The 10,873-nt window shown below is 35.1% G+C and overlaps 3 protein-coding genes across 3 annotated transcripts in view; 1 reads left to right on the top strand and 2 right to left on the bottom strand.

The window, feature by feature from the left end:
- Positions 1–644: 644 nt before the first annotated feature.
- LOC109536695 (protein TsetseEP) lies at positions 645–1,353 on the bottom strand. Its single transcript, XM_019903015.2, has 2 exons — positions 1,267–1,353; positions 645–1,129 (listed from the first exon to the last, which is right to left on the bottom strand). The coding sequence occupies exons 1-2, from the start codon at positions 1,306–1,308 to the stop codon at positions 767–769; spliced, it is 405 nt and encodes a 134-aa protein (XP_019758574.2). The 5' UTR covers positions 1,309–1,353; the 3' UTR covers positions 645–766.
- Positions 1,354–3,634: 2,281 nt separating this feature from the next.
- Positions 3,635–10,117, bottom strand: LOC109536700 (cytoplasmic phosphatidylinositol transfer protein 1). The gene is made up of 7 exons (XM_019903020.2): positions 9,909–10,117; positions 9,277–9,425; positions 9,076–9,172; positions 8,921–8,992; positions 8,599–8,853; positions 4,520–8,400; positions 3,635–4,343 (listed from the first exon to the last, which is right to left on the bottom strand). Exons 1-6 carry the CDS (start codon positions 9,957–9,959, stop codon positions 8,146–8,148), a joined length of 879 nt encoding a protein of 292 aa, XP_019758579.2. The 5' UTR covers positions 9,960–10,117; the 3' UTR covers positions 3,635–4,343; positions 4,520–8,145.
- Positions 10,118–10,163: 46 nt separating this feature from the next.
- LOC109536697 (protein RFT1 homolog) overlaps positions 10,164–10,873 on the top strand; it is a gene marked incomplete in the record, with an annotated part of 3,092 nt that continues 2,382 nt past the window's right edge. The window contains 4 exon segments of the mRNA XM_048664230.1: positions 10,164–10,234; positions 10,289–10,460; positions 10,514–10,716; positions 10,770–10,873. Coding sequence (XP_048520187.1) covers positions 10,401–10,460; positions 10,514–10,716; positions 10,770–10,873 — 367 coding nt within the window.

Here is a 10,873-nt window from a genome sequence, read left to right as displayed (position 1 = left end):
GTAAAGGATTATATTATTATATTATATTATATCATTCATTTTGTTGTCATAATTGCGACGAAAGATTTAATGGAAATAACGTCGACAATGTTCTTGATTTTGTAGTCATTAAGTGGCAAGCACTTCAAGAAAATTCCTAGTTCCAAGATAATGCATAGACAATAACAATTTATCCACATTTTTAATTGATTACAGTTATTTTTAGAATTTGTGCGATGGAGTTCTAAAGTGAATGAGCTGATCTAATCAACGGAATATATTTATAAACGTACGTGATAATTGCAATTGATAAAATCCTGATGGAAAGGATGTTGTCCAGCTTTGCTTTCGCCTTAGAAAACTTCTTTAAGAGATTTAAGCCTCATTAAGTTTAAGGAAAAACTTTGACCCATTAAAGAGTCTATTCAATATTAGCACAGTATTTTTCTGATCTTTCATTTACATTTTCAGCTAGAAACATCTGCACTATTCGGCAGTCGGTGTAGAGTTTTCTTTTTCTCAATTCTGTTAAAGACACCTTGTTTCTCCAATCGACTTTGAATGTAGTCATTATTTGCTGTAGTCTGAAATGAAACTTTTTTCACAAACACTTTGCAAGAGTGAAATTAGTGTGCCAATTTATACGGATTGAGTAAGAATCAATAGTTATAAAGCATTGCTCTATATTTTATAATTGCAGTGGTTTACAAAGTGAAAATTTTACATTTTTAAGCTAAATATTTCATCAAATCGATCGATTCAATCCTTTGTTAAGCTCAGTTTTCACTTAATAAGTGACTTCGGGAGTCGCTGGTGGTTCTGGTTGGGGTTCTGGTTGGGGTTCTGGTTGGGGTTCTGGTTGGGGTTCTGGCTGAGGCTCTGGCTGAGGCTCTGGCTGAGGCTCTGGCTCAGGCTCTGGCTGGGGTTCCGGCTCAGGATCGTCACGGAGTGGCTCAGGCTGAGGGTCTGGTTGGGGTTCTGGTTGGGGTTCTGGTTGAGGTTCTGGCTGGGGCTCTGGCTGAGGCTCTGGCTGGGGTTCCGGCTGGGGTTCGGGCTCAGGGTCGTCTCGAAGAATTTCATGGGCTAGTACATAAGCACGCTTCTGCCCAAGAACATTCTGACCTCTAATAGCCTTACCTTGAACGGAGGCCTACAAGATACATAACATTTGATTCGAATAATTCAGGTTAAGCAATATGCAGCTTGAAACGACACTGGATAGCAACAATTTAAAAAAAAGTTAAAAATTTCAGGTTTTTTAATATAAAAAAGTCTTAGAATACTTACAAGGGCTACTACCGCCAAGAGTAGAAAAACGCTCAACTTCATCTTGATGACACGAAACGAAGCAAGTGATACTGATGCACTTTACCGAAAGCTTATTTATATGAATCTATGATGATGATGCGTTGTTATCAAATTCCTCTAGCATTGCAGAAATAGCCCATCAGTACTTCAAACTGTTTTTGCTATGATTTGAATATCAGGTGCTTCTGATTGAAATTTCCTTACTATCTCCATATCGTCATCAAAAAGTATTTTCTTTGAAAACATATTGAGTACTTTGCAGGGAATATTGAAAAGCCTTTGAAATAGTCTCATCTTTGTATAGGCAAATTGTACTTTATCCACGAAATTTCGCTTTAAGACCATTTGACAGTATTTACAACGCAATTGCACCAATCAATTCAATTCGAGGAAGTTGGTACTTAAAATTTGGAAAATTTTATTTTGCAACTACGACACTCGCCAAAGTTATTATAGGAAAATTTTGATTTTTCAATGGTTTTTGAATGGAATTTTCATTTTCAGGACCGTAGGTATATTTCAGACAATGTGTTCACTGGAGCATTTTCATACAAATCTTGTTACATTCATATTTTCTGCTGTTTTGGACAAATTATGAAAGACCTATTATACCGCCTTACCTTGAGAAAAATCTCAAGTATTGTCTGCACGAATTTAAATATGCAATTTATTGCCAATAGCACCAATTTCATACTTGCAATTAAGTAACCCAATAATAATTTTTACTTTGTGCTTATCTTTTTAATTTTCTTTAAGTAGTCAGATCTAGTTGTTGCGACTGCAGCACCAAGTAAATGTAACTTAATTCAATTATCTTATCTAAAAGAGTCCGGATTAAGTATACTCGTATGCAATAAAAAGCAGGGTTTCCTCAGCAGTTAAATTGTGCCAGCTGAGCAAAGATGCGGACAGTTTCTCATATATTTTGGAAAAAAATAAAAATATGTATGCTGCACGCCCTATAACAGTTTTGAACAAGACAGAACTACATTTATTAGAAATATTCTACTCTCAAAATTTCTCATATAATTTACCATCACACCTAATTGTATGATTTATTATCATAGCAATTTATTTTCTTTTAATTTTCGCATATTTCGCAACTTATTTTTTCCCCATATTTCTTGATGCATTATATAGAACTGAGGTGAATATAATTCTTAGCAATTTAACCATATATGTATTTGGAAGTACGAGATTTAATTTTTTAAGTGGTTTATAAACGATGTATTTTTTTACCGAGACAACTGAGATCTAAAGTAGCGTAAAATTTGTTATTCTTAACTATGATGTTATAAAATGTTAATCCTTTTTTTGAAATAAAAAATTTCCAGTAAGCAAATGTTTCTAATGTTTGTGTAACACTAACTTTTTAAGTATTCTCTATTTTTTCTTTTATTGTTAATTTCAATTTTGCACCTGCTTTTTCTGATAAAATTCCGCATTTACCTGATTTGCATTTGCATTTCCATCTACTCCTATTTCTTAATTTTGCGTACGTTTCATAGGAAAAGTCTTTATAGTACTTGATAAATTTCAATAATAAATGAGGTATGTTGAGAGAACAAAAAAAAATCAACACCCTGCACAAAGTTTTCAAATATCAGGAAACTAAGTAGCTCGGGCAAGAATATAGAAATTTTATATTATAGAAAGGAAGGAATGCGAAAATATAAATATAAACAAAGCGCGGTTTAACCTGTTTTTTCAATTAACCGTCCAACTCACCATAAAAGTTAAAACATAATTCAATTGAAATGTTTCTTTCCAAAAACCGAAAAAAATTATGTAATTTTCTCCAAAGCTTCTTCACATCGCTAAAATGCATTTCAATGCAGGAGCTTAAACACTTTTGCATTTGTATGTGCTCCACTCTTCTAGCCAAGACGCTGAATTTATAATATGTGATTATATGAAATGCGTGTTTTTACGTATTTTTATATAGGAGCTTCTTGTATTTGTTGTTTGCTACCTTTATCTGTTTAATTAGTATTTTTATTACTATTTACAGAAAATTGCAATGTGTTAATCGCACTCTTTATCCAATAGCTCCGACAGATTGAAACGAATTTTACATCACATAATAACACTTTTTGGCAACCACATTTGGCATCAAATTTAACCGAAAAGAACAAATATACATTTATTCTATTTAAGGTTTTGGGATTCCAATTTGTGAATAATTCCGAAACATTTTTCGCAAGGTTAATGCGTAAGAAACCATTTTGTATATGCAAACTTAATTTATTAGAAACTTCATTTCATTACATTAACTAACTCACTAATGAGTTAATATTAACTTACAAGTGACGGTGTAGCCACTTGTAAAAAGAACCATGTGCTGGCGCAGGAGTCGCTGGTGGTTCTGGAGGAGTTCCTGGTGGGCCAGGAGGAGTCTCTGGTGGTTCAGGATCGTCACCGAGTGGCTCGGGGGTCGCTGGTGGTTCTGGAGGAGTTCCTGGTGGGCCAGGAGGAGTCGCTGGTGGTTCAGGGTCGTCACCTAGTGGCTCAGGAGTCGCTGGTGGTTCTGGAGGAGTTCCTGGTGGGCCTGGAGGTGTCGCTGGTGGTTCAGGATCGTCTCCGAGTGGCTCAGGAGTCGCTGGTGGTTCTGGAGGAGTTCCTGGTGGGCCTGGAGGAGTCGCTGGTGGTTCAGGATCGTCACCGAGTGGTTCAGGGGTCGCTGGTGGTTCTGGGGGAGTTCCTGGTGGGCCTGGAGGAGTCGCTGGTGGTTCAGGATCGTCTCCGAGTGGTTCAGGGGTCGCTGGTGGTTCTGGAGGAGTTCCTGGTGGGCCAGGAGGAGTCGCTGGTGGTTCAGGATCGTCACCGAGTGGTTCAGGTGTCGCTGGTGGCTCTGGAGGAGTTCCTGGTGGGCCAGGAGGAGTCGCTGGTGGTTCAGGATCATCACCGAGTGGTTCAGGTGTCGCTGGTGGTTCTGGAGGAGTTCCTGGTGGGCCAGGAGGAGTAGCTGGTGGCTCAGGGTCGTCACGTAAGATGTCTACTGAGTAGACAGCTTTGCGTTCATTTTGGCTGCTAATGGCTTTGCCATGCACGGAGGCCTGTTAATAAATTAATAATTATATCAACACTAAAAACTATGATTCCGTATAAAAAATAATAATGACTCTAAGAGAAACGGTGCATTTGACTTTAAAATTGTACATGATATGTATGTTGGAAACAAAGAGCTTGTTCAAGTGATTGATGTTCGATGATTATTGTTTAAAATACTTACAATGGCAGCTGCCGCCAGAAGCAGGAGCAAGCTGTATTTCATCTTGCAAGTCGCCAAGCCAAGCAATTGATGCTGATGATCGTTTCTGCAAAACCTTATATACTAATTCAATATAATCTTATCAAATTCCAGGCCTATTCTGTAATTAACACAAGGGCGATACTTGAGATTCTTTTCTAACCGATTTCAAGTGTTTATGGACACTTTACCGACAACACCACAGCTGAAGTTATTTCTGATCATTTTCCATTAACACGCAATGAAGCCCTAAATGGATCAGAACTCAAGTAAAACTCGATGCTGCTATGCAGGTATGTGGCTACACTTAGCACGAGATTTTTGTTTGGTTCCTATCTGCGGCAGTTTCAAAAAAACTACTTTTGTGTTCAATGTAGTTCAAACTTACGCAACTTTTACGAAGTTTATTTTATATTTGTTTTAATGGATTTTACACAATAATGGAGCATAACGTAAACCAGTCTAGTTCATTTAGAGACGGCATTGATGTTCTTTGTTCAGTTTATTATTGCGCTTTGTAGTTAAAATGTGTATATATGATTTTTTTGTACTTTCGTTCATAAACAGATTTTTCGCTGTTTTTTGTCTGCTCCACGTGACTGTACTAAGCGTTTTTTGTTGATTTCAATATGAATCAAATGACGTCAATTAAACTAAAACCCTGTTAACATTTAACATGCGATTTCTTCTAGGGGATCAATATGAGAATTATTTTTTTTTTAGTTTAAGATAAAGTTAACTGTGGCCAGGTAAAAGCTTTATTGCAAACAGCTATTGTGGTCTTGTTATGGCAAATAAATAAACTTTATTGTTCCAATTTTTGAAAAATTTGATTAACTCCTTTTTAAGTATTTCGACTTTTTTAAACGTGAAGTAGTAATATTTAGCGAAACCTTAGGAGTACTTGTATTTCGCTTAACCCTAATTGATTACAGTATTTCAGATAGCATTATTAACAGATAATAGAATATCCGGAATTAATTGTAAATCAAAATTTGTATCTAAATATTGACGAATCATTTTTTAAATCGCCGAACATTTACAATGAATATAATCATCTCCTTGTCGACAACAGAAAATTTTAGGTTCCTGATGTATATTGTAATTGTTTATACTCATTTGATTACAATTTTGAATATTTCATTCATTGACTTAATTTTTCATTTGCTTTTCATGTCAATGTTAAATCCAAATTTTCTTCATCGGTTTAAATTAAAAAATAGTGTGAAAATAATAGTTTCCGTAAAATGTGAGATTCTGATTTTCAGTGACGAGTATCAATTATTCAATAGACCTTTGCACACGTTATGGAATATGTTTGAGTGCCTACAGATTTCAATTTATGATAGCGCCTGAATTGTTTAGACGTGCACAAAACAATTGATCGATAAATAAATAATAACCACATACTTTATTTTTAAATAAATATCGTCACTGATACTAAGTCATCATTGAAAATAAGCTGCTATTACTTGAAACATAATCTTCAGCACGTGTTCTTTTGATCCCTAGCAATGCTCTATATTTCGTTCTTCGGTTTCTCCATTCCCGCTTAAAGATGTATCTAGTAGTAAATCGAATCAGGCAGAGTTGTTTGTTTATATGGAATTGTTTCAGAAACAAACCATGCGTTTGGTGTTTAAAGTTGCAACTCTTCCACAAGCAGTTCATTCAAAGATTTTTTTTAACTTTAAACCTTTTTTAATTTTGTCAAGTTTTTCAATCTACAAAATTGTTAGATGCATTTAACTAGTCAGCGATACTATAAATAAGTGATTATTTTCCATTTGGTGTCATTTCCAATTCTTTTTTCTCATATAATATATCTTCTAGATAAGTAGATGTTTCCAGATATGTAGTGTTGACTACTACCCATAATTCAAGATCAATTGCATATTTGATTGCAATCAATGCTATTTTTATGACTGAAGGGTTTATTTAAAGTAGGTATAGGTGCATTAATAACTACAGAAATCAGAACTAAAAAAATATATACAAAGTATTGTTCTTATCAGCGCTAAGTATGCAACAACTCGCATAATATTAGTGTATAATTGTTCATTTTTTTATTCAAACTACGTAGCGAAAATGACACAACAACGGAGCGTAATATGCTCTCAAATAATGTTATTAATATTCAAGGTATTTTTACGTTATTGAAGTGCTTTTGACATACTTAGATGTTTTTTGCTGTAATCAATCTTTCCAATTATTCTGTATACGTATTGGGGCTGTTCAGACTCAAGCACTTGCTATTATACGTATAATGTGATTTCTAAGTATAGACCACACGCAGAAGTCCGTTATTTCAATGATAATTTTGTTTGGTACGACTTCACCCTCTTCATTGCAACGTCGATTATTTCCATACAACGGTCTTTTGTTTATTAAATTAAGAAATGGAGATATTTTTATCTTTTTTTAAGCGAATTTTTCTAAACAGAGAGCTGATTTTTGAAAATGCGAAAAGATATTTGCTTTAAAAAATTGTCACCCTGTCGATCCCAACAAGGATTTGGCTGTTTATTTGCATTTGTTTGTCGCTGTTTATTTGCATTTTTAGTCAAAAGTCAGCTGCAAGCTCTTTATGGTTTACATGCTACATTAGGAATATTCCGTATAAAGTTTAACACAACTACTAAACATGGGGAAATTAAGTGGTTACCGCTCAAGAATAGGATCATCCACGAATGTATTTTATTTACATAAGCAAATTTGAAATGACCACATACAACACAATTGCACTTAAATCATATTTTCGCATAAACAAATTTATCTAATCAGCTCTCATCTGCAAAGTACAAGTAGATGAAATGTAAATCTTGTATTTGTTATTATTTAAGTAGCTGGTGAGTTTGAAAAAGTGATGTAATCTACATTTGCAAAATCGATAAACAACATGCCTCATCAAGACTTTCAACTAAAGATAACTAGGAAAATTGGCCCAGCTTCCTTAACGTAATATTTTGCATAACGTATTTTAGCTTAAAATTGCTGGCAAAAATGTAGTGTATTATGTGTTTATCATTGAGAACTCTAAAATTACAATTATACCTTCTTTAAACGTCTCATCAGATTTCACCACCTGCGTGGTCACCTAATGGCAAACCACTTAAGATAATAACAAGCAAATATAAATTTAGAAATATATTTTTAAAAATCAAGTGGATGACATCGCTTCTTAAAGATATTATTAAGCTGGATACCCACATTTGTAGGTACTCCGAATAGCTTCAAGTATTCAAGTTCAAGTATTCCTGGCTATTGGTTTTTTTTATATAACTATAGGCTATTTTAATCTTGCTGAATTAGCAACAGAAAACGTATTCATAAAAATAACATTCCACTTGTCCACGTAGAGAGTTGGAAAATAATTGGTAACAAAGAAATAAAATGTAATAAAGTAATTTATTAACAAATAGGAACAACTGATATATATGCAGAAATAAGAATTCCTTAGCTATAGGTGAAAAGTCAATTAGCGGTGAGACCATTAAATTATGGGAACTGGAAGTCAAATTATACTGGCAAGACGTTTAAGACACTGGCCGAATTCTACAACGCATCAAAGTACAAAACTAACAGCCAATTTAGGTAGCGATATTGATTCAAAACCAGTTAAAATATCCCTTTTTAGCTGGACTCTGAACTGGCGATTTTGGAGACCCTGGCAGGGTCGCACCTTCCGAAATATCACTCTGGATTTCAGCACCTTGAGGGCTAGTGCTATCCCTGAGTAGTGAGTTGGTCTGCTGTTGGAGCGAAGATTCATATTTCCGAACGTCGTCTACACTCATATCAATCCATTCATCGATCCAAGCGAAAGCTTGCCGATGTCCTAGCAAGAGGACTTCCCGAATACACTAAAGGATAAATTAAATAAATAAAACGCTAATAAAAAAATAATTGAAATATCTGGAGGTTTTAAAAGTTCAATTCTTGCCTAATTTGTTTTTTCCCTTATTCTTATGCTGCTTTTGTGTTCGGATATTTTTACAATATCTTTTGGTTATTAAGCAACCAGGTCACGTTTGGTGTCCTAATAAATGCCAATAACTTACCGAATGGATAAAATCCTCCACTTTAGTTTGCAGCCCGAATACTTCGAAGTAAGCATACACCAACTTGTAGCTGCACATAACGGGCTGGAAATTATTTCGCCAGCCCTCAACTAGCGGTCCACGTCCAGTTTTTGCCGATCGGAAAAACTTCAGATCTTCTTCCTCCTTGTAATGCTTTGCTGCTACCTCATCGTATGCTATATCAATATGTTCAACCAATCGATCAGCTAGTTGATCTGGAGTCAAATTTAAACACTAAAATACATAGCATATTTAATAAATGCGTAACATTGTAGAAGCGGCTGAGAAATATTGCACTTACATTCTCAGTAGTTCCACTGTTGTTTTCGTATTTCGTTTGAATTGAAATGTGAAACCTTGGGATAAACGAACACTAAAAAGCATCAGAAGTTTACCCAAATTTTAAGTTAAATATAAGCTTGCTTAACCAGCATTGAGCAGGCATGTAATACTCACAGTGTAGTCTGTTATTGTAAAAGGGTAGTAATTCCACGCTTTCTCAGTTACATAGAATATCTTTGGTATGATTGCTTGAATCCAATAAGGAAGCCGACTGGAAAACGCAAGCTGGTGAACAATATTTATGAAAGCGATTTTTTAAATGGAGTTTTCAAGTTGTTTAGACCAACTATTAATGTGCTTAATAAAAAATCCTACTTGGATAAATGGATCCGTTTCTCCGTGTACTGGCCCTTGCCATGTTCTGGATCTTCAATTTCCTTATTTTCCACCACTTCAACCCCTTCGCCGTCCCCAGACTGCTCAAGACTGTGTCGGGCAATCATGTAAAGTTGCCCTACACGATACTAAAAAGACCATTCCACAATTTCCCAAAGTGCAATGTAATTTTTCACCACACCAAGTTTCAATGCGATTGCATACATCATCAAACGTAAGGTTGGGATTGATATTAAATCACACAAATTATTTATAATAGTGTTATATCGTGGTAAAGTAGATACTTTTGAAGTACATGTTTATAAGGTCGTCCTAGGGAAAGTTCCAGAACTAATTGAAAAATATTTTGCCAGCACGATCAAGCTTCTAGGGGATGTTGAACATGGATAAGAACGAAGTGCAATGGAAATAAAATATTGTATAACAGTAAGATAAATTAGAATGTGGAACTTTGTAGTACATTGGCCAAGAATAATTAGAATTTTGTGCTTGCTGTGGAAACATTCAATTAATTAGCAGACCATTGAAAGGTGGCAAATTTCCGGAAATTCAGGTTCTTCGTTTCTATATTTAGAGATTAACATTGATTTTTCCTAAAGTATAGCGATTACCTCTTCTGTAGTTAAGGGCATACATATTCGGTATTCTTTAGTCAACACCATATCCGCTAATCAAAGTAAACTAGACAATGCTTGCTTTAGTTAAAAATTTGGCCTAAACAATAGACTTTTTTGGAAAAACTTTCTAAGCTACGAAAACAACATTCATGTTTTCCAAACAGGACATTTAACTTTTAAAAGACAGTTGACACCTTTCAGGCACCGGGAGTGCTTAGAGCTGCATCCATAATTACTAATTTGTTCGATATTTCATGATGAAAAACATTTTTTTCAATGTATTTCACAATTTCCAGTCTTATCCCCCTTTTGCTATAGCCGTAAATTAAAAAATTAAATAATAATAGGTAATTTTAATTAAATAACAATTTCAGGTTGCCAGATTTTTACCGTAATCTGGCAAGAGCCAGTGGCATAACCTCAAACATTTAAGATGTAAGGCCTATCAGCTATTTTGTGTAAATACAAAATACTCCACATTAAAAAATGACCCGCAATGTTTTAAAAAGTAGTGTCCAAAATGCATCGTTTAGCATATTTTTTCAGGTAAGTATTCGCTCGTGTGACTCTCATTGCCATTGCAGTTTCCTGGTTTTCAGATACTTTTCAGATGCATAACTTTTGTTTTAAACGCATTTATCATCAGAACCGTAGGTCAGGATGTTCTAGGCATAATGAACGTTAGACTTCTATTACTAGAGTCCACCATATTATTCCTCTCAAAAGAACCACTCTTAAAGGCCTGTCTAACGAATGCAAAGTCGCACAATTGGGCGCAAGTAATCAATTTAATATGGGTTTCGTAAGTACAAATGTGCCTCGCTTATTTAGTTGGGGCTTTCATTCGAATTCTAGGGTGCCAATATCCGCTCTTCTGGGGCTGATTCTCGTGTATGTGTGGATACACCTTTTAAGCCCCACCGATGATATTTACTACTCCCAGTATAAATTGGGGTGCT

Source organism: Dendroctonus ponderosae, unplaced genomic scaffold (assembly GCF_020466585.1).
Source record: "Dendroctonus ponderosae isolate FM_Combo_2020 unplaced genomic scaffold, Dpon_F_20191213v2 Dpon_F_20191213_2, whole genome shotgun sequence".
NCBI classification, from domain to species: Eukaryota; Metazoa; Arthropoda; class Insecta; order Coleoptera; family Curculionidae; genus Dendroctonus; species Dendroctonus ponderosae.
Note: the sequence above shows the minus strand (reverse complement) of the source record. Positions and strands in the feature narration are given on the sequence as shown.